Raw genomic sequence first — 24,965 nt, 5'->3', positions numbered from 1 at the left:
GTTAATGATATTTTTGATACTCCATCAAATATACATTCATCAGACCACTCTTGATCAATCAGACTCCTGTTTTGAACTTACTATTGGACAGATAGCAAATACCAAATATATCAAACTGTGTATTTCCAGATACTATTAGTGGATATGATTATAGCTTCCAAGATTTGATAGATCTCATTCGGTATATCTCTCCTCAGTAAGTTAAAAGGACTTTTAGAAGAAGGTAGAAGATGGGATCTCTCAGAAATTAACAATGTCTATTTAAAAGTAATTTACGGCTAAGAATTGTCTTGTTAAAAGGATTGTTTTCCTTTTTATTGTATTTCATTGTTGACTGTTTATGCTATTTATTTTTATTTTCTATCCCTCTTAATGTCTGCTCCGGATATAAAGCTTTACTTGTTGCCATGTACCAAACCATTTCTTTAAAGCGATAAAATAACTTGTGTCAATAACTTGCGTCAATAACTTGCGTTTGTACGTTTATGGTCGTTTTTCATTTAATACTGATGGTTAACCTGGATTATTTGCAGTGAAGGATGGAGAGAGAGAGTTTCATTTAAGGGAGGGATTTATCCTGGAAGTCTGAATCTCTCCATACTGAGGTAAAACTATTACCATCATCTTTTTCAATATTTGCAGCAATAAATCAATCTGAGCTTTTATTTTTAGCTTTTTCATCAAACATTTACAAATGTCCTAGTTGGTTCCTTTCTCATATTATCATAATTTTAGGATTTGATTTAAAGTATACATAAGTACAACATTACTCTTGCATTAAATTTGATTTCAGCACTATATGCTCGTAGCCAGGCGCCAGTTTTTAGCATTCAGCTTTGATACAAACTCTCCATGCCTGCCTGCACAGCAGCTGCCATTGATATGCAGGCCACTGGCATGTCAATCTGACAAGATTCTAATAAAGATAAATAATATTGCTACAATTACATATTTTTATTGTGCTTCTGCCACCAATCATGGGAGTGAGTCTGCCATAGACAGCGATTAAACGTTTTTTATTTCTCATTCTGCTGGCAGGGGAAGGTGGGGGTGAGTGGGGGGGCATCTGGCACTTGGCTCTATGCCTCCAAGCCCACCAGAGGAATATAAAGTGTCTGTGGCTGATCTCCTCTGGGCTGTGCTCATCAATCATCCCATCAGAGCCCATTAGGGTAGCAGCCTCTTAAAATACACAGCAGCATACGGAGCTGAGGCAGCACCTGTGTCGAGAGCACGTGGACGCCTGCTGCTGACAGTCTTCACCGCGGTGCTGGCTGCTGCAAATGTGAGTCACTCCATTGCAACAGCAATAATTATCAGACCGAGCTTCGACAATGACAGAACTCTGGAAATGTCTTACACATACCTGGACCAGTCACTGTCAGAACTGTTTTATCACTGTCATTCACTTCTTTTAAGTGGATCTGACAGGATGTATAATAACATTCTGGAGCTTTAGCGCATAGTTCCAGCACGTTATTGAATATATTCTCAAGGCACACAATTCCTCCACCAAAGGCAAACATCCACCCTTGCATTGCCCTTCCCTGAAAGGCTTGTTGGCTCTTACATTGAGAAGCTGTTCAAACGCAAATGTGAAGCCAGACTTGTAATCTGTGGTTCCTTTGGCTTGCATATGCATGACGGCCTCCTTGAAGATCTTCTTGTTCCGAACATTGGCTTGGACCAAAGTCCTGAAGCATGGGACGACTGCATCGGCCTTCTCATTGAACTACAAGGGGAAATGCAAAGACACACATGAGAATAATATATATGTGTACACTGGCTTTTCCTGACAAAAATACCACTACATTTACAAATAAAATGAGTGTCCAACAGTTGTAAGACTATGTATCTCTGTGTTTCTTTTTATGTGTACGTAGTTCATGGTGGCAGGATGCAGTCGTGGGTATGTGCAGATATAAACCGCCCTGCTACTCACTGGCTGGCAGTAAACACTGGTGATTACAACTTTCCACACAAAGAACAGGTGCACCTGATCGCCAGTGGAAGTCAAACTGAACAGAAACCCAGCCAAGGTAATATCATCTGTCTCATCTCATCCACCAAATTAGCCATGCATGTGGCGTCTATTTTCCTGCTTGTGTGCAGTGTCAATGCGTGACTACAATATTAGCAGCAATGTCTGTAATAACTGGTTTCAAATGCTGTTTCTTCTTGAAGGTGAACTTTACAATCTACTGACATTTTCGGGACTGATTGATGTAAAACAGTATGCGCGAGAAAAAGCTGACATTTCTCATAGGTTGGTGTTGTATCGTATTTAAATTGCCAGACAAAGAAATCAAACACACAAAAGTATTCAGAGCCACATATTCAGCAATCATCGCTGTGTCACTTCTTAATATCACATTTCTTGTTTCTTAAAATGTTTGGAAATACAGTAGCTGTGAAAAAAAATAAGACAAAAAAAACAAGCTAGGTTACATCTATTATCTATGTTGAATAAAAAGTATGTATAATTATAACCAATTATTTGTGCCATTACAGAAGTGAGGCCACAGTTTGTCAATAAGAAAAGTTCTTAGACAGCAGAGATGCTGTTTGATGATTATTTTCAGTTCATTTTTGGTTATTAATGTCTTTTGTGTTTTGCAAATAATTCACACCAAGCTTTTGTAAGCCCTCAATTTCTTTATAGGGGTGGAAATCAGATGCGTTCCCACCCAGATTACCATGCTCATTTCTTGCTCTTAGAGCTGGGATTTAGAGGCACATAGTGGCTAAGAGCAATGGATTATGAAGGATTACTGAAGGAAGTCTCCAAACAGAGCCACCACACCGAGCATGTGGATGTGTTTGTGTTTGTGTGTGTGTGTGTGTGTGGGTTATCTGTCCTGCAATATAGGACAAAGTTAATGTTTCCCTAAACATCAGTCCTAATAGAAAACTTGCTAATCCGCAGAGAGGAAGAGAAAGAGACAGGCACAATCCCACAAGGCCAATGGTGGTGCAGGAAAAGTAAACACACCATAATGAGGGAAGTGTAGTGTTTCCACTGCAAACAAACAACTGGGAGCAGTACAAGCACACACTGCCACTCACTGGCTCCCTGCTTGATTGCCACCTGATTAATGAATACAACAAATATTTGCATTATTGGTGCTTTTAGGAGTGATTTCTATCATTAATGGCAAACTGTGATGGAAACTTTACTTACCCTGGCCACATTCACATAGTCATCGTCTGATAGAGTGTCCAGCATCTTCACTACGGAGGTTTTCATCAGCTTCAGAGTGAGTCCGCTCACACTTCCACTACTACAGAAAGGACACAATGAAGCACTTAGAAGCTCATTCACACCAGACAGGTCCTAAACTTGCTCATGTCCATTTTCTGAAGGATTGGTTTAACCCTTTCATCTTCTACACCTATCATGTTTAGGCACGCATTCAAAATCACATCTGCGTTTTCAAGATGCAATAGACTTCAATAAAGGTGAGAAAATGAGCCTTCCTCTAACTTTAGGCTTTCCTCAGACCAACAGGTGGCACTAGCACCCTTTGAAGGAGACATCCACTCCCGCCAGGGGGAAATGTTGAAAGAGGAGGCATTGAGAGAGACTGGAGAGTGAGATACTCACACATCCACAATGATGACCATGTCCTTTGGAGACGATGCACCTTGGATATACCTGTACAAAAGACACAAAGAATGGACTTTAATTTGCTCCCATAATCTTTGAGAATTGCACTGAAGAAAGAAGCCAAAGTCACAATGAGCTGAGCCATGATAATATGGAGCGACCATGGCTGAGCCCACTTAAGCTACAGAATACTGAAAAGGCTTATGTGCTTAGAAGAGTTAATAAGTTGTGTTATATACTTCACTGTTGGCTGCAGCTACTGTTGGCTGACTTCAACAGAGATACTCTTTCTTACTGAATAACAATGCCTTCTCTAAATAATTACTGCATAAGCCAGAGTAATTGCTAGTTTATGGCCTAAGTATATAATAACATATTTACTAAAAGTGGCCTGCACTGAGCTGTGCAACCTACAAAGCACACAAGCCATCACTGTAAAGCTTAGTAGAATCAGAAAGGTGCAATTGTGTCTAAACATAGAGTTCATACAATTATTAATCAGTACCAATAACCCAATTACTTTTTCTTAATGGCTGAGATGGTTGTGTTATATGCTTAAACAGGATTTTGTAATTCAGATATTACAATTTTGCCATGTATTTATCTTAGATCTCGCTTGTTTCTTCTTTCTTTTTCAAAAATGTGACATTGTCAGTTACAGGCCATAATAAGCTGTACTGGAGACTTGTTGATGGGATATCTTCACATCAGGTGACGTTTACTTAAAATCACTGTCTAAAACCTGGGCTAGGCAGTATTTTTTGGCGTTGTTGGGCAAAAAATATCTATAATAATATTTAATTATAATGTAATTCAAGTGGTCTGAGAGAAAACTAGACTTCTGCACCTCCTCTTGACTTTGACCAATCACAGGTCAATTCAGAGAAAGAGAGAGAGGGGGAGAGCTGCTGGAAGAGGTCTCTCTCTGCTTCAAATTCTGGCGTCTTTTAATTTAAATGTATTAATGTGTTTTAAATACTGCAGGTTTAACCCTTTAAAAGTAGAGTTTTTTAAAAAAAACCTACCAATAGGTTGACACTATTTTAAACACCAATCAACATGATCAAATAAGTCTTCAAAAACCAAAATTCAAAGAAAAAAACAAAACATTTTAGAAATTAAAATGAGCATAAATTACTTATAAAAAGGATTATTTTGCAGTCACTTCATGGTGACTCATACAGTCTAATATGCTTTATATTTAGTCACTTGGAATTTATATACACTTGTCAAGCAGCAGCCTGAGTGGTGTTGACCTGTGCTGAGCTAAGCTCTTTTGATGACTCATCAGTTGGGCGTCAAACACATTATTTACCGTGGCAGTCCCTTTGTTGGGGGGAGGCAAAAGCTGTTTAGGACAATTAGGCGTCTACTGCAAGGCAACTTCTAAAATAGGGCTGTTCTGGGTACGGCACAGCGTACGTAGGCCCACTAGGCAGAGACAACACTGAACTAGCAAGGCCAGACAACTTGTGCCCTGTAAGAGGCGCGCACATAACATCTGTCCACGGTTGATATAGGATGACATACAGAGGGAAATCAAAAATTCCCTCATTCTGTTCCAGTGGCAATTAAATTCGCATTTACCTAGATACAAAGAGAGCTGAGATTGATGAACATTGCAGGCTTTTCTATGGCACACTGGGAAAGGGGGGAGGAGGTTTCAAATGTGAGTACTAGTTTGACATTCTGAGGAGTGAGCAGGCAAGCAGTTAGCAGCCGTCTTAGGCAAAGGCAGAGAAATCATCAGGGGTCTCTTTCTGCTGATTATCAGCTGTTCCACTGAGTGTGGAGAGAAGCCAGCTGCCTGTGGGCCTCTTTTCTTATGCTCGGCCAAGCTGATACGGAGGTAGAGCAACAGAGCCCTGGTAGGCTTCGACGCTGCTCCTGCAAGTCTCACTGCTCCCACCCACTGGCAGCAGCCACTCCAACCTGCAGCTTCACCTCCTGACCTGTGTTGAAGTGACGTCCCTCAGCATGTTGCCTGGCCACTTAAATCCGTTTTTCAGACACAGCCTAGGCCCAACTCCACTGAAAAGCCTGCCTGAAACCCCCAGATGGAACAGACACTCGGCACCAGCACTGCCTAGCAAGAGGTCGATTAACTGAGCATGCCCAAAGTGAAGATTGGCAATGTATGTGTGTGTGTGTGTATGTGTGTGTGAAAGAGAGAGAGAGAGAACGAGGAGGGGGGAGAATCCAATTATTTTCAATAATAAAGAATGCCACATCAAAGGTAGAACTTCCAGAGCTCTCCACAACTGTGTGGCGTGTGAAATCAGGTCTGGAACCATGAGGCATATTGGCATGCATGACTTTTATCAATTTAATTACTGAAATCTTAATTTGAGGGAGTGAGAGGGAGAGGGGGGGCGCTGAGACTCCACACAGTGACGGCTTCTTTCTTTTGAGCGGATGGGGTTTGTGAAAGCGATCATTGGTGCAGGACGGAAACTCTGGCAGAATGTGGCCCACGTCTCCACTCCCTCAGGCATGCAGACGGACGACACCTCTTCTGGAGAGTGAAGGAGGGTCATTTGGTGACGGCTGATGCCTGCAGGCCAACTGCAGGATTTCATTAACTTCTCTGGTCAGTCTATTTCTCATAGAGGAGAATGGCCCTTTAATGGGACTTCCAAGTTATTTTGAAGGGGCTAAATGTTAATTATAAGGCAATGCAGACTTCTATTACAAGAAGTCATTATAGGTCATCTTCCACAGCCCCAAAGTAAAATGTCACAATGGAGAACTGCGCTAGCATTGGCCCTAAAATCTGCTGAGAAAATATCACTTTCAGGCAGATCATTTCTCACTAACTGTGAAAGAGGCAGCATTGATCAGCAGTAATGGGGTTTAGGAGGAATGTGTGAGCAGTGATGGAGTGGAGAGGAGTAACACATGAGCCAGGATAGCGTCACTCAACACTGAAGCTATAGTGCTGCCATGGCTGATTTTTCCCACAGATTGTCGTGGTGTATCAGCAGCACTCTCTTTCTCTCCCTTTCCATTGCTTGGAGTACAATTGAATTTTCTCTGTGCCTCTGAGCGGAGAACATCAGGATCAGAGAGAGCAGGATGGAGTCAAGGATTCTCGCTCTCCAGGCTGATACACGGTTCTACGCTTCTGACGGATAAAAATCATGAACTGAGGCCGGTATCAGTGTATAATTCTCCAGATTTTGACTCATGGATCCAGATGTGTTGTTTCTGCATGGATTCCAGTCAGTAATTACCTCTCAGCTTCTGCCCACTGATGCCATTCTTTCCCTGTCATTACCCAGTCTCCTGCGTGCCAAGGCCAGGTGACAAGCAGATGGGCCTGGCTGGTGCTGAACTGAGCCCTGACGCCCATTCTGTTCCACCATGACACAACTATCCGCCATCAGCCAGGCAGACGCAACATATCAACCTGTGGCCTCTCTGGCCGTTCACTAAAAGTTATGCTCGGCATCTAACCACCGGTTAATAGTGGAGGAAGACTTTATGTGTCAAAGGGCAAATCAAACCACTTGAAGCTATCTTTTATTCCAGACTCCATTAGCTGCTGAACTTTATTGCTTAATCTTAGCGCGATAGAGTGCAATAAATGCACACACACAGAGGGAGTGAGAGGGAGTGAGAGGAGTCATCTTATAGTATTGAAATATCTTAGAGGTTTTTTTAAGGCCGACTCCAATTCAAAATATATTTTTCTTCTTGGTCCTCCTGTTGATTGTTTGAGTTTCACTGTGCAAAATGATGTATGTGCAGAGTTTGAAACGAGAAGGCTGTTTTAAAACTCATCTGTTGAAAGTGGGAAGTTTCTATGGGCTTATTGAAAATCTGATTTTAGGGGGCTTGCCTACGAGGATGAATAGTGACATCACAAGAAAAAAAACACATCAGACACACATTATTTGTTCCAAGTAGACTATTAGTATATGTCTTAATATACTGGGGAGGGAATCTTTAAGCTGCCGTGTTGTCAATGACATATGTCTCTTATGTTTAAAGATGTGCGACAGACTGTACAGTAGCACTGTGCTAAAGAGAAGTTTCCCCTTTGGGGACTATAAAGTTAACACTTTATCAGGCGAGAGCACTTTATTACTATTGTATTTACATATTACAATGTGTCAGTTCTCTTTTACTCTGTGGGCAGTTCATTACAGAAAATAAACTAATGTGAAACCTACAGATATTCAAGTGAAACCTTGCATTTCCAGTGCAAGTGGCTACTTTGTTGGACTTGCATGTGCAACTGCCTGGTGGTTAAGTCTCAGTCAGTTTCTGCCAGCTATGGGAACATTAAAAATAAAACACACACGAGGTTGCTTAGTCATTATAAATACGTAGAACATAGTACAGTACTGAAAGCTTTTAAGAACACAATAAACTGACCATGTTTTGAATATTATAGACACTGTGACATGTTGCAAAGCTGGAACAAAATGTCTTTTGTTTTTTAACTGACCCTGTGCTATTTGTTTTTCTGTTTTGTAATTTTTGTTCCTATAAAGCACTGTGTCATTTATTATTTAAGTCAGTTACCAATTATTATTTTCTGTTCCAAGTTGTAATGTTATTGTTTTTGTGGTTTTAGACTGTTGGTCAGACAGTGATGACATCTGACATTTGATAAATTGTAGACTAACTGATTAAAAAGCAGAATTTACAGACTCATTAATAAGGGATATAACCATTATGGTTTGCACTATATACTTTAATAACATTTATCAGCTAATTGCATATATCATGTAACTACGTGACATGAAGTGCAAAGTGAAAAATGCTTTTCTTTTTTTTTTCTCTCTATTTTAAGATATATTATTAAGCCAATAAGTTCAAAAACAGTTCGGACCCCAGCAGCAGTAATGACTTGTATACCCATGACAAAAATACCAGAAAGCAATAACATACGTTATGTATATTGTTATATAAATGTGGTCATGCCATCACAATATGTATAATCAAGATAAAGCCTGACTCGTGTGTGTAGCAGACGTGCTCTTTACACTGAGGTGGAACGAGGTATCTCTCCAAATGAGAAGAGATTAAAGCAGCAACATCGACAGCCACCACATCCTTACAACATGCCACCACCCGCCATCAATCTAAAAGAAATGCATTATACAAGCAATGAACACAATGACATATTCTGTGTTGTGCTGATTGTATTTCTGCTCCTTTTGCAGCAGTCTGGTAAAGGAGTCTCATTGGAATTCATGAAATAGTTTTATCATGGCGCAGCGCTGTAAAATCAATACATTAACTGTGCCGGGGGGCTAACTCTCTCAGGAGATTGTGTTTATGCACCCTGACCCATTCCACAAAGTGTTGTGCATTACATTTAAATTGGAGGAATTATCTAGTACATACATTTCAGAAACATGTAATAGATACATGTAGCACGATACATGGAGTAGTTAATTTTAATGCGCTACAGTAAGTGCACAGAAAAAAGTTTACTGTATGTTTGGAGTTATGTGTTCATGATTCACTATATTTTAGTTTTTAGTTGCCTTAAAAATACTGGTATTGGAATTATAAACGATGCTTATGTTATGGCATGTTCTTTGCTGTGTGTTATTTATATTGTATGGCACAATTAGTTAGTATCAGAAAGAACAAAGTACATGTATGAATGAAATGAGTCAATAAATAAAAAGTAGTATGTGGGGTGTATATACAGGAAAGAACTATGTGCATTTTATGTGTTTTTCCACAATTAATTGTACATTTTTTTTACAGTGTGAGCTGATATACATGCATCATGTACAGTGATTGTAAGGACAGTAACCACAGAATAATGGGAAAACTGTATATAACACAGAAAGACAGCTGTGTGTGTGTGCGTGAGGTTGTGCTTGCGTGCATGTTCCCATGTGTGCATGGATTTGTGTTGTGCTGATGGGCTTATTATTTTATGGACTGCTGCTCTCTTAGTGCTCCTGTGGATGTGGCAGGCGAATAAAGATTGAATTAAGATAAAAAAATATAGCAGGACAGCGCCCAGAGAGCCTGCAGGAGAAAGAGATGTTGTCTGCCATTTATCTATTCCACTTTCTGTTGATTATTGGGAGTGTTGGTACTAAGATTCACATTTCCATATTTTCGGTTATGCCTAAGAAGGACACACCAAATGTTATGCTCAATTTTTCAACCACTTTCCTTTCTGGGGGAAAAAAAGGACAGAATATTAAATTAGTCATGCATATTGGAATACATCAGCAACAATTATTAGGAGACATGTTGCTCTTTGAGACGGAATAAAAAGTCTACAGCTGTGTCCCTCACATTTTTAGCTCAAACTGAAAAGTCAAATATTTTCTTGGAAGTGCTAAAGCCTTGTGTCACTCTTCAGTCTACCAATAACACACTGGGCTTTCTTTTGACTCTCCCTGAAGAAGGGCCAAAGAGAGACAGAAACAAGGAGATACAAGGAATACATTTGGGGGATTGGAGGACTGAACAGCAGTCATAATATTTACAAAGAGGTCAGATTGACTTTTTGAAGAAATCAATATGTGATATAGCATACATGCTGTTGGGAACCTCTTTGCAACGGTTGGCTAACAGGAGCGCATGACTGTCTCTGGATATTTCTCTTCTTGCCTCTTTGCTTTTCCCTCTCACTCTGCCTCACTACACCCTCAGCTTTGCTTCCCTTGATAACACGAACACGACATTATAATGGACAAATGTTAATAATTAATGTCAGACCAATTGGAGACAATTAAGTATGTTGACTGGACCATTAATTTTCCTGGGGCTGTTGGTGGGGGAGCAGACGGGGAGAGAGTCCATCTGTAGAGGCGAGTGGCTCTCTGATCTTTTTCCTCAGAGGTGCACCTGGACAGCTTTGGCTGGGTCAGTCACGCCAGCATCCATCCGTCCGGGGAAAACTACAGGTCTATTACGCTACAAACTGGCCGTGAATTCTAACCCCATACTTTGACTCTTCATAGTAAATCACATCTTTGACTGGAGGATATAGTGTCAGTGCAAACGTTACTGAGGTATATTCCTGCGATTTCATCTGTGTAGTCTAGTTGTTTGTTTTTTAAAACTGTATGTTTATCCCTTATGTTTGTTTGTGTGTGACCAGCGTACATTGTTGTTACTACAAACATTGGTACTGATAAGTTCATAAATCTGATATCTTTGTGGGTAGGCACTAAATTGCTTGTTACATTTCTTCATTCATTAATCACTAATTAATAATAATAACTAATTAATTATGATACTTTGAACCAAATAATAATGACTGGACTGCTGCAGAACCACAACATTTGCTATCACTGCAACTGGACCCATGGAAAAGAAAAAGATAGTGTCACTCAATTACTTTGCAAAACCCTGGACGAGCACAACACTGTGGGTGTGTCAGAGTTCTTGATGACGTTTTAGGTGTTGAAATGACATAAAGGAAAAGAAACATTTAATGGAAATCAGCGCTAACGTTGCCAGCTTCCACTTTCTGTGTAGAGGCTAGTACAAGCTTGACAGCTCAATGGATGTCGTAAAAGAACAAATGGACTTCATGCAAGAATATCACTGTTACTTTTTGGAATACAATTTTTTCCTTACAAATTAAAATCTATATGAATATATATTAATATTACTAACAAATAAAAAAAAACTCTTACTGGCTCAATTCAACATCTTCAGGGGTTTTAGCTTATGGTGACTAATATTAGCTATCTTGCTGTGTAACTGACATTTTGCAGATTATTGTTGTGTTCAAAATGACATACTAATGTACTGTATCCTACATACTGCATACTACAACCATAGTACAAGCATTGGGTATGTACTGCATACTGCCTTCTAAATTTAACCATTAGGTATGCCCTTACCAGCAGACTGTTCACACTCAAGTATGGTAAAGCAAGGCCTTCAGTCACATGAAACGGTTCATAGTTCATATTTCCTTGCAGAAAAAAAGTGAGGAGCATTCAAATTTCCATGTAAGTGTTGGGCATGAGTTGTGTTTATCTTAGCACAACTTGTGTAAAATGCTCATGTTGTTTGTGTTACTGTCCTCGTGACGGGAGCTGCTACCTCTTGCTGTCAGTGCACATGACTTGGCTTACCTCACCCCTGTGGAATTTTTCTGTACAGTGTGTGATTGGCCGACCTCTCCGCAGAGTGTCAGTTGAGGAGACAGCATGTTAGACTATAATCACACAAGTCTGACCTGACATATCATGACACTCGCTGCCACGGCCCCGCCACTCAGCACGGCTGGACACAAGTTGCTAAGCAACAGGCCACAGGAATGTCGAAGGCTCCGCCGTCAGGAAAAGCTCGACAGGAGTGACAAACATGGAAGACCAGGGAGGAGAAGAGGTGTTCTCGTAAAAAAAAAAAACTTCCTCTGTCTAACCTTGTCACATATGCTGCTGCTGCTGCTAAGTAGTCCCCCTCATCTTTCTCTTTCCTTGTTCCTTTCTGTCTCCGGGAGGAGTCCTCCAGTCACAACATGTGTAAGAGAATTAAACTCGGGTGTACTTTGGTTGTAGGGCTGACAGATCAGAGACAGGATCCTTGTTTTAACTTCTCCTGCTACACAATGTTTTCCAGTATTTTTCATGTTTACACTATGTGCTACTGTGACACTGGAGCACCAGGGAGAGTTCTGGTGTAAACTTAATTAAGTTGTCAGGGAACACCTTGTTAGCCTGCTGATCGTAGATAGATTGAGGAAATAGGCGATCACTTTTAATATCTTCTGGTAAGAGGCATAAAAAAAAGCATAACCCCAATAACAATTTATTATCACTTCAAAACTGATTGACAGCTTAAATTTTTCAGTCATATCTTAATATATCTGCAATTTACAGTACATTGTTAAAATATAATGGGGGGGGGGGGGGGGGGGGGGTAGGACTAGACAGGCATCAAGCTTCTTCCTACTCCTTTTAAAATATGTCAATTTATGTTGCTCATTGTTGGCTATTATTGGTTATTTTGTTGTGTGTGTATAATATACATGTATACACACACACACACACACACACACATATATATATATATAGCTGTATATACGTGTACAATGGTCAAAATAAAGTTTATTCAATTCAATTAAAAAAATGAACTACTGACTGATAGTACAATGAAAGAATTAATCCTCTTTCGGATGTGGCTACATTTAAATGTCGAGATCGTGCATTTTGGATTTTAAATTTCATACAGACTATATCGGAATGAAAAGGTTTGTTTGGTCAGAGCTGGTTGACTTCATCCAACAGCGTGGGCTGGACTCAAACAGCCACTCAGGTTGAGCTCAATCCAGACAGAGATGGAAAATGGGGTCAGGTCTAATCAACATTGCTGTCATGATTATGTCCAGTTCACTCCAACCTGTAACCAGGCAACAGGCAGGGTTGCCACAAAGCCGATGTGACAGTGGCAGGTAGATTGAACGTGGAAGGCTGGACAGGAAGCTTGGGCGTGTGGGTGAAAGGGCTGTTTGGCCCAATGCAGCTTAGCTCTTTCCAGCCAGTCATTCTCCCCTGCTCCGGCACTCTGTGCAAGGATCAGCTGTTGCACTGAGAACCATAGGCAAAGGTGGCCACTTTGAACAAAATCATTAGCCTTTATCTTGCTTTGTCCTTGTAGCAAAAGACAATGCAACAACATTATCACTTACTGAGATAAATACAGGTTGGGAAAACGTTTTGTCTCATCCACTAAACAATATCCTTTATTTAGCTTCAGGCTAGATGGAGCACAGCCGGTGTTCAGGAGCAGGAGACAAAACACTGTACTGGAATACTAGTGTAAAAATGCATTTAAGATTTAAAACTTTTTCTGTGCATGTGGTTCCAAAGCCCTTTAATTTGCGGATATGCCTTAGGTTGAATCCACACAACTCAGATAGATCCGTCAAATTGCTGCAGGGTTGTCCTGACACACTAGTCAGGGTGTCACCTGTTTGTGTGCCGCCCTGTTGTGTTCTTTAACCCCCTAATGTAGCGAAAGTGGACTTTATATTTCAGTTATTATTGTTGTCCGTCAGATTGTTGTTATGATGCTTGAAGGCATTTCATGAAGAAAAAGAGAGAAAAAAAATAGACGGAGGAGCTTGTTGAGGTAAACAATCGGCTGCTACACAAACTCCTGGGCAGTTAAGTGCTTGTGTTTTTTTTAAATTCCCTTGTGACAGTGATAGAGGAAGGGTGGTTGCTGTTAACTGTATGGGATCGTATTGGCCGCCTCAGCGTGACGTTGGGTTGCATTTCTCCAAAAGCTGAGTCAGTCTCAACTTTTCACCACAGCCAGTAAAGTAAACTTTTACTCTGTAAAGAAACTGAACTGGAGTAATAAGTACATTATTTTCCCTCTGAGATTTAGTGGAGTAGAAGTATGAAGTATCAGATAAAGTAAATACTGGATAGGTATAGTAATCCAGTTAATGTACTTGGTTACATTCAACCACTAAAAATTGTTTTTGAAGGTGTAAAGACCTCAAATGATCAGAAATACAACAACAAAGAGTACATGCAGTGGCAAAGTGTTTGTACACCTCCATTATAACACAAACATAAAAGATCTTGTGAGAACTCAGAGTGGATCACAACAGTTTGTCACAGTTTTAAGACAGCATGACAGTGCTGCTGCTGACAGCACAGGTGTTGCATTGACAAGTTAAATTTTTGCAATTTTCTACACTTTTACTCTGCTGCCATTGTTTGGTTAGAGGCTCTCCGCTCTGAGCTAGACCTTCATTGTCTGTTTGTATGTGTGACCTCCTTGACTCTCAACACTCAGCTGAACTCACCTGGTGCCCAAACCTCACACCTTCCAACACTGATATAGTATAATTTCGAACAAATTCAGAAATTTAAAAATGCCAATTTTTTTACAAGAATTTACCCCATGTAGTTATAGCTGATTTTCCCTGCCACTGAGCGGCAGGTCTTGAGTGTATTGATTCCAATGGGAGAAGATGAGATCTGTTTCTGTCTCAGCAACAAACACTTGCAAACTAACTAAGAACTAACGTCTGTGAACGCCTCAGATAAGCTTTTTTAGAATGCTATGTATTGGTTGTTAGCTGTGTTAATATATGTTATCAAAAGAAAATTTAAATAAATGACACACGTTACTTTTCATCCATCGACATGATGTTCACTACACTTTTAAATCAGGTGTCCACTTTCATTGGTGTAGAGAGAAATGAGACATCTTACATATAGAGATTTTGATTTCATTTGACTAAAAGCTGGCCTGAACTTGTACTTTTGGATGATAATTATTCATTAGTACAGTAAATGAATACCAACATCATTCAATCTTTCCCTTTTAAAGTTTTTTTCGGTGTACTTCCAAAAAACAGGAACAGTGGAATAAAATCACACTGATCCAGGTCCTGATGAAGATGACACTTACCAAGGCCTTCTGCGGACGTCGTACAGGTCAATCTTGTTAGGTGCCCTCCAAGGAGTGGCTGGAGAGAGCAAGAAAATAAGTTATAAGCCGTACAGTGCACTGTAGGATATTTCATATCAGATTAGATCAAAGTAATCATAATTTCATTCTGTCTATCGAGTTACCAGTACAGTCATCTGATAAGAGATTGCCAATGTTCTGCAGCTGGGAAGCCCTAGGGTCAATTTAGACTTTATCGCGCCACGAGTTATAAAGCAGATTGTTGACTCAGTACCCTGCAGCTTACCTGGGTAGTAGCGAGTCACTCCTGTGGCACTGCCAAACACCTGCCAGCGCAGAGAGCTGTCCTCTCTACGGTTTTCAATGAAGACTCTCTCCAGTGCCTGGGTCCAGTTTAACTCGTTTAAGATGACCGGGGCTTTAGGGACACACACACAAATACAAACAATCAGTCTCCCAATAGTGAATTGGCAGATATAGTTAAGGCTCATTGTTTTCTGGTTGATCAGTTTACACAGAAAAATGCTCAGTTTAAATAGATTCATACAATTTCCTCTATGCATCAAACAATTTTGTGATTCATGCTCCAAGAGGACACTATGAATCCCAGTTTTCAGGAAAAAAAACGTGTCCTTTCGCCATAAGTCTAAGTCAGTCTAACAGTGTGCTTCCAACTATTAAAAAAGAACAGAAAAAAGGAAAGAAAATATAAATGAGTTGCTGATTATGTGCCATAGTCCCTCAAAGTAAATATTATGGTGAATAAACTAAATTAAAAAAAATTCATAATCCAATTTAAACCCACAGTTTTGTATTGTTGACTCATTTTTATTGATTTCCTGATTTTTTCGACGAAAAAAACCCTCAAACAATGAGCCCAAATATAGTGTAACCAAAGTACAAAACACCAGATTTCCTCTGTTAGTAACCCAAAGGTCGGCACTCCTTGCTGAACAACCTTGTCCGTGCCAGCAGCGGGAAGCTGAGTACATAAGCATGGATGTATGCAGGCAGCTTGGCCGGTGGTGGTCGGGCATCAGTCTAATCTGGGTGATCTCGGAGGAGTGTAGGAGGAGGAATCTGAGATGACCTTGGAGGAGGTCATATGTCACTCGCAGCATGTGGAGGCAGAGGCCATTTCAGAATTTTTGATAGCAAAGAAATACAAACTCTTTCTGCAAAGGTCTAGGAATGTGTGTTAAGAGGATTTATGAGAGCATGGTGAAGAAAAAACAAGGGGAAAGGATTGTGCATGTGCGGCTTAACGCATCAACGTGCGTGGTTTGAGTTAAAATGTGAGGTCACAGATATATCTCACTGGTCAGTGGTACACTGTGGAATTGATTTATGGTGGCGGAGGAAAGTATTCATCATCTAGTCAACAAGAAGTGGAAACGCTAGTGGTGGAATAACGCTACAACCACATCAATGTGTGTCTTGTTTCCTCTGTACCTCATACTCTTATTACTCATGTTGTATCTACACTGTCCTTCTTTGTCTTTCACTTTTTGACCACAATTATGCTTTTTCTAACAATATGCATGCACGCACGCACGCACGCACGCACGCGCACACACACACACGCACACACACGCACACACACACACACACACACACACACACACACACACACACACACACACACACACACACACACACACACACACACACACACACACACACACACACACACACACACACACACACACACACACACACACACACACACACACACACACGCAAACCAAACATGCTTTCAGTCTGTGTTTAATAGCTGAGTTGAAGTCAGAAGAGTGGGAGTGCAATCAGAGGTTTAATAGCCACCTGATTAAAGAGGAAACAAGACGAGGCACTGAGCTTCACTCGCTTCTCTGATTTAATTACTCATTCAACCAAAACTAGACAAGCCTCTGAACAGACAAGTCCGGCTTTCCACAACCCTTGGTTTGAATTTCACACTAATAAACGATCATTATCCACTTTCCCCTTGCTTTTCAATTACCGCTCAGTGTTTGACGTGCTGTCAGTTTAGAGGTATGAAACATGCCACCGACCCTCCCCCATCCGCGGTTCACCTCCTTGCCTCTGAATACTCACAGTCTTATGATATCATCTAAAAAAAAACACAACATTGTTTTTCTATTTTCAGCTGAACTTTCACTTCCACATTGTCAAACTCTCTGAAATTGTAGCTCAAAACAAAAGCAAAGTTACAATTCTCTTTAGCATCCTTTTAAACAGTTGCACACAAACACACAAGCGTGCACCCTCGCTACAGCAGCACTAAGAAGTGTCTGGAGGATAGGAATATATGAAAGCCAAATTGCTGCCATCACCAAGGGGAGCTCCTCAACATGTTTTTCTAAAATTCATAGACATAAACACAAAGGAATAATGGAGGATAGAGGCGGCCCTACAGATGGGGATAAACATAAAAACCCAAAGAGAGGGGGAGGACGATTGATGGAAAGTAACACAGAAATTAACACGAATGAGTGGCTGCTTTCACAGCCCGAAAAGGTAATTTCTTGCTCATGAGGGAAGGAAAGAGAAACATAAAATAAAAAATAAACTTTCTCTAAACTGCTCAATTGAAAATAGCAGAATCAAAGACTAAGAGGTCAAATAATTGATTATTTGAAGTGCTTTCACATTATGTAACTTTGTAGGTAAATACCTCAGCTGGTTAAATTTGCTAGGACGGCTGAGGCTTAATCATCATTAAACATTACTTTTGATTTATTGGAAAACAATTATTTCCATCTTATAAATCAAATGCTTTGACAGCTTTTTGTTGAGAGGTTATTTGAGGACTAAATCCTGAAGAATCGGTGACATTTCTGCTGCAAACTTAAAGAGATACTTTACCCATTATAATCCAGGTCTTTTTCATGGAGATGTTTGCATTTTGTTCAGATGAACAGTATTTGGGCACGTCTCTGTGGAAAGTCCCCGCGGAATGGAACATTGGAGATAAGCTGAAATCCGACGAATGATGCACATGATGCCAACATTGCCATGACACAGACCTGGATTAAAATGGGTAAATTATCTCTTTAATTGCCTCCAACCAGACTTACAACAGCTCCATGTTCTCTCTCATAACACAGAGTTTAAATTTGCCAAGAGTCCAGATGGTCTGAACAACTAGAAAGAGTGAACTTTAGAGAGATATGGGTGAGACTCTCGGTATCTCTGGAATATTGACTATAAATAATCAATCTTGCTGCAGTCACTCCCATGACTATGATTCATTTCAGCAAGACTAGTGGCTATATTTTACTCATGTTTGGGCGGAGATTATCGGGGAACCAAACCATGCATTTCAATTTCATCCGTACTGTGCAATACTCTGTGGTAAAAGAGATCATCTGATTAATGTGTAAAAAGTATTATCCGTTAAGCATGAGATACCACAGCAGGTTGCCACGGCGGCAGCCTATGTGCTGTGAAGTCCTGGATGCTCTTATCTGGTGAAGCACTGGGTCTGTAATGATAGCTGTCCTAGACAGGCCAAGGGCAAAGAGACAACCTGCGACCTCCATTTTAAACTAGCACCATCTCAGCTACCTTGACTAACATCAAGGCATCAACCAAAATCTGGCTGTGCAAGGACTATCGGCTGCATTTCTGCCGAGGGCTGCGCACGCACGCACGCACGCACGCACGCACGCACGCACGCACGCACGCACGCACGCACGCACGCACGCACGCACGCAAGCACACACACACACCGACACAGTGTGATTCCCGACTCTTGATGAATCTGGATGATGGTTGAAGGGATGTGTGTCTCTTTTATTCACCTCCATGCGCGATACTTGACACTTCAAAGCAACCGGCCTTATATTGAGGATATAATGTTATTCCTGCACAAGTGAGAGCCTTCTTTTATTTATGTTTCATTTATTTTGAAACGGTGGCAGGGCCCGTTTGAGACGTGCTTTGTTGGAAGGGACAGCGGGTCTCTGCTGTGCTCCAGCCCTGGTTCCCTTTGTCCTCACGCAGGGGAGACAAACTCCTGTGTGACGGGGAGATGATGCAAGACCCACGCTTAAAATTGTTCCGATTGTGCCAACGTGCTGTCCACACCTCACTGTATGATAGCAAGATCTGATCTCTGACTTCACAAACTTGACAGGTAATGTGTCCTGGCATGATTGGATGACAAAAGCTGCATTGAAAAGACAAATGTCAGCCATGGTCAGTCAATCAAGGGTTCAAAAGTCCTTTTCGGACGGGTTTAGTTTTCGTCAGGACGACTTCAATATAAATAGCCAATTCGCATGGGATTAAGAAATACGATAAATAATCGATTTATGCACTATGTAACCTCTTTGTAGCCATGTGCGTGCTACGTAGCTTCCTGATATCACAAAATTAAGTAAACACAAAACTAACGGACAGAAGCAATTATCTATAAAAAATAGTGCTTCTTCAAGTGCCTCCATGCTCAAAAATATGTGGAAGCTACGTATTGACAAGAAATTACGTTATATCAACATATGTTTTACAGAGGGTCATATTGGAAATTACCGGCTTTTTTCCGACATTCTACCCCCAGTTCCCACATTAAACTAATCCTGTCCAAAAAGGGCTTTAGACAAACCTAAGTATTTGTTTATGTTGCCAGCTGAAACTTAACCAGTCAGATGCAGATTTAAGACACCTCTACTGTCAGGCCAACTTTACAAACACGTAGACACACACACACACACACACCTGCAGGCGATCTCCACAGGAAAAACGGGCATATCAGAGATAAGAGAACAGAGCAAACTAATTCTCATTGATTTATTCATTTAAGATATGCAGTGACTTCTCTGGACAGTTGATAAAAAGACAAATTTCCCCTGGGGGGGAAAATATGCTCACACAGGCAGACAGGGCCTCCGAGCCCAGTGCTGGGCTCATCTTTCACGTGAAACGCGGCTCTCTCTGATATCTTTAAAAGGTAATTCATCAGCGCGCCTCTCCCCTGACATCTAGTGCACCCTTGGCTTTGCCCCTTTATGGAGCAAGACTGCACACCAAGTAGGGTAACAATTATGAGTGGGATTTATGGAGCATCTCTGCGTGAGATCATTTCTCAACCCCCCTCCACTACCCTTATCCTATGACCCCCCCTCACACACACACACACACACACACACATTATTCAAACGGATATACCCGAGATAAAGAACCATCCAGACCGATCTGTGGCTTATGCCCTGTTTTAATCCAACATTACAGAAATAGGTGCATGCATTTACTGTACACTGAGTGGGAAAAAAAGGCCACAGCAGCCTGTGATATATCAAAGTGGAACACAAATGGTCCCCCATCCATAATGATAGTGTGACTGAAGCTATTAGCTGAGTCTGCTGTAAGAAATAACCATTATCACTGTCACTGCCATAAAGCGTTGACATTCTACTTTTTAAACAGTTCCACTTATTTTGAAATATAAGTGACATTACTCAGACTGACAAGTAGCGTAACACTGAGACAAATACAGCTTTTTTTGGATCTCAGTGAGCTAATAGCCAGACAGCATATTTTCCCAAAGCCATATCTCAAAGGGAATTTCTTTTTTTTAAAATCACATATATGTACAGGTGATGAATAACAATAAGAGGAGTTAACATTGTTACATTGTTCATTGTTGTTTTAGCTGTAAAATTGAGTAAAGAGATGCTCAGTAGGGATAGACAGACAGGCTGTATGAGGTCCTTATTCATAGTCAGTGTGTTACCTAAATAGCAGTCGGCACGCCCCCCAGTTTAGAGAATCACGCAGGAAGTAACAAAAAGCAAAACATGCAGATTGTTGGATAGAAGCAACATTTAAATAATTCCACAGCAAGATGCATTTCCAGCAACAGTGCAACAGAAGTTTTCAAATAACATTAAAGGTAAGTGAGATTTTTTTTAGTTTTGTCATTTGGTGATAAACCAACACTTTTGTGCACATGTACACATCTGTTGTCTGCATCTGCATGTACCAACTCCTTCTGCGTTTCTCTGTATCGTCAACCCAATTCCTTCTCCATTGCCTCTCTCTTCCTGTCTCTCATTCTTTTCTTTTCTTTCAGGGCTGCTTTGTGGCCTGTCTTAGTGTTAAAGAGCATGAACATTAAACCTTTCATCCAGCAGAGAAAAAAGGCAGCAACAGGAACTGGCAGCAGCTCACACATCCAAAAAGGCAAGCTAAAACAAAGTCTAAGCCTACCCAGAGAAAATGTGTCTTTTTGTAGCCTTGGTTGAGAAAAATAACACCCAGAAGACACTGTAGTATAACCTAATTTGTGTTTGTGTGATTTACAAAATGGGTCTCCAAGAATTTCTTTGCACTAACTAATTATAATTAAAATTCATGTGAAGGATTCAAGCAGTTTCACTCAGGAATAGCATTTAGTCTGAGTATATTTGTCGGAGAGGACCTCGGTTTTGCTAAATGGTAATCTCAGACTGAAGGCAGGGAGACAAATGGAAATTTCTCTGAGGACGGATGACTATTCAATAAACAGAATGAGAAAGAAGGGAGAGATTTCACCACACCTCCAGAGAGGTCCTCTTTCTAATTAAAGAAGAGCAGTAAATAACAAACACATGAAATGTAATTTGTGAGCTTGGTGGTGAGTGAAGTGGAGTTGTGCTGTGCTGACTGTTCTAATTAGTGTGCTGGTAAATGATAGTGCCCCTTCAATGGGCACACACTATAGGTTTGGGTGGGTGAGGGGCAGAGAGAGAAAGATGGAGTCTGTAAAGTCAAGAATGACAGAAATACAGCCCGCAGTGTTTATAATGTCTTTCGTCTCTTTTCGTTCAACTTTAAATCCTATTTCCCTTATCCCCCCTTCTCCCTCCATTGCTCTCTTTTCCTTTTCTCTTTTGGCACTTTCACTCTTTTTGTTTTTTTTTTCTTCCACGAATCACTTTTGCTTTTTTTTGCTTTTTTTGCTTTTTTTTTGTACAAACATTTAAATCTGGTTTGATGTTGAGACAGGCTGAGTTGATCTCCAGCATGGTGCGAGTTGGTTGACAGGGAAGCTTCCACTGTAAGAAACCTGGGGTATGTGCACTAGCACACACACAAACTCACAAAGATGACATTTTAAATTTTAGCTGAAGCAAATCTCACAATTCACAGCTTATGACTTTAAGATGACACATGTAGCATGTTATTATAGAAGTCTATGGCAAAGTGAAGTAGGCACCTTTACTAACTGGAGCCACATCATAAAACTTGACTGAGGAACAAAGTATTGTTATGGATGTTACGATAAAGTAGTAGATGGCATTATCTACTTTTCACTTTGCTTGTTGACATCCAGCAGGCAAAGATCATGGATATATTAAGAGACATTCAGGATGCACCAGCCTGTTTTACATCAGAGGTGTGGCAGCATTTTTTGACTCCTTAAGTCTGAAGACGAGAAGACGAAAGTGTGCAAATATTGCACGAGAGTGATGAACTACAAAAACAGCTCGACCGACCACACAGTGAGAAGCTTCGATCACCACTGCCTGAGCTATAAAAGTTACTAAAAGGCCAAACTATGCTGACAAGAAGATTTAGTGTGAGATTACATTGTTTAAAAACAAATCAACAGCAGGCAACAAAATCATGCATACATGAGAGGTTGAGATAAGATCAATAAACTAATAAAAAACTGTTGTAGCATTATAAAAGGCCAGATAGAAGTGGCAATTTAATTACATTCAAAAGTCAAAGAAAATAGACAGGCTTTGAACAACTCAGTAGAGGTGGCAGATCTGATGTGGTGGGCCAGTTTGTCCCTCCACTATCAGGTGAGCTGACTTCTTTCCAGATGACAAGATGAGAGACATCAGAGGTAGTTTCACTCACATGAATACCTGCAGATGCAAATCTTTCTTTTCTTTGCAAATCTCATAAGACCATGCATTGACTCTCTATATGCAATATCTGTTCACTGCACATTCCATAAACCCCATGCAATTTGCTCTTTACAAAAGGTGAATAGGATGAAGTTTTGTCCGGAGCTTCTCAGAAGGGAATCGACCACAGACCGAAGAGTGCAGGAGTAAAATGTAGGCTAACATTCAAAGGGCAGGGAGTACAATCATGCTGCAGATTCAGGCACTGGTTCTGGATTTTTTTTCTCCCTTGTAAAAGTTGAATGTTGTAGCCTATTGCCCAGCCTTCATATTACTGCTGACCACTCTCCAAAGCATAATATTTTAGTCTGTAAATGGCAAACAGGCAAAGTGAGCAACCAGCTGGAGAACAAAGTGCAGCATTTAGCAGATAAAGAGTCAAATATGTGGCAGAAATGTGTTCATGCAGGGTCAAAGTCTGGGAAGTATTGGAGCATCCTTGAATTCACCAACAAGGACTCTATTTAATAATGATGGCGTGCTTTGTAAAGTGTTGGCAATATGTAAAGTAGTTTTGCCATTAGTAACCCAAAACATGAAAACCCACCAGTATGGTCCTATAACAAAGAAAAGAGCAATCAGACAATCAAGTACAGGGAAGGGTGGTGATCATGATTTTGCTGTGCTTTGCTGTGTGTGTGTGTGTGTGTGTGTGTGTGTGTGTGTGTGTGTGTGTGTGTGTGTGTGTGTGTGTGTGTGTAGGTTGGGGTGGGTGGCTTAATCGCTCCATGCAAAACATTTAAGCTCTGCTCTTTCATCTGCAGACACAGTTAGCCAGTCCTCGCCATTCATTTCTGATAACCAAGTTTCTCACTGCGCTCAACTACAATGGCAAACTGACAACATGACGTTAGGCTGCCGGAAAAGGCGCAGCATGCAGCGGATTTAAACTTCAAATTCAATGGAAGGGCTTCCCACATTCACTGGTGGTTTTCTTTATTCCCTGCTGGGAACAGTGGCTGCTTATTCCTACAAAAACACTAATGTAGACACACACTATGTGTACACTAACATAATTGCTACCTTTATTTTTTTTAAATGGCTGATTTACAAACTTCTAGATTTTTAACATGTTTTTAATGGACATGCAACTGTGGAATGACCCAATCTGGATTAGCATCCTCTATCTACTGTGCAAACTCAGCCCATTTACCACCGAGATTACACTGAATCTACAAAACAGTCGCCAAAGAATAATTTGTATATTCCCTCACTATTTTCATCCTTATTTTTCAGTGATTACTTTAAAGATTATATTCCCAGAGCCCTTCCTCTGCAATTATTCAGCAAATCCCTGCCTCTTCCTCACCATTTCTGTAACATTCGCCCGTAGAATGAAACCTGTTTCTCCATAGACAACACCACCCACATCAATTTATTCCTCTGTGGCTGTGTTGCGATGTCCATTCTGTAATAAGCAACGATAATTAGAGGAAAACTGTATGAATGTTTGACCTAAGCTAATTAGAAAGTTTGCAGACTTGGCAGCCGGAATCAGCAGTGGGATAATGAATCATAAAATGGTTCATTACTGTGCTCAGGGAACACTCTCAATCTCAATAAACGGACATGGGGCCTAGCAGACAAATCAAACCAGAACGCATGCACTGCCTCATTTAGCTTCTGAAAGGATCACAATAAAAAAGGGGAAAAAAAGAAAATGCTTTTTTTGTTGTTGCTCTAAATGGTTTCTATTATTAAAGTGTCTATCTCCTCTCACCCCTTTTCTTTCTATCTTTCCTTTTATCTGTGCCTCTCTCTTAGTCCATCCCCAAGGACACCCATTTTTGCTGAGACTGGCAATTCATGCTGCCATTTTCTGGAAAACAGTCGATATATTCAGTGCGTTAATGTGGTCAAATCAAAGCAATCTACTCCAACAACACAGAGCAAGCGAGTGCAAATAAACAACACTTGAGAATTTCACAATTGTTGAACATTATGTTGTACTTTGGACTGTGCTCTATTCTTCATACACTTTTCTTTACTGTGCCTTTCCTCTGTCCTCCCCATGAGGAATGAGTGCTGAATCTACCCACTCACACCACTTCCCCTATTCTAATTTTAAACCCACAGAT

General features: G+C 40.6%; 1 protein-coding gene across 1 annotated transcript in view; it reads right to left on the bottom strand.

The window, feature by feature from the left end:
* cacna2d2a (calcium channel, voltage-dependent, alpha 2/delta subunit 2a) overlaps nucleotides 1–24,965 on the bottom strand; it is a gene marked incomplete at its 5' end in the record, with an annotated part of 160,729 nt that overhangs the window by 25,086 nt on the left and 110,678 nt on the right. Inside the window, 5 exons of the mRNA XM_083939740.1 lie at nucleotides 1,571–1,732; nucleotides 3,182–3,281; nucleotides 3,605–3,655; nucleotides 14,984–15,041; nucleotides 15,270–15,401. Coding sequence (XP_083795866.1) covers nucleotides 1,571–1,732; nucleotides 3,182–3,281; nucleotides 3,605–3,655; nucleotides 14,984–15,041; nucleotides 15,270–15,401 — 503 coding nt within the window. The remainder of the gene's footprint in view (nucleotides 1–1,570; nucleotides 1,733–3,181; nucleotides 3,282–3,604; nucleotides 3,656–14,983; nucleotides 15,042–15,269; nucleotides 15,402–24,965) is intronic.

The sequence above is a fragment of the Echiichthys vipera genome (genome assembly GCF_963691815.1).
Source record: "Echiichthys vipera genome assembly, chromosome: X".
NCBI classification, from domain to species: domain Eukaryota; kingdom Metazoa; phylum Chordata; class Actinopteri; order Perciformes; family Trachinidae; genus Echiichthys; species Echiichthys vipera.
The sequence above is the reverse complement of the archived record's forward strand: the minus strand, read 5'-3'. Positions and strand labels throughout refer to the sequence as shown.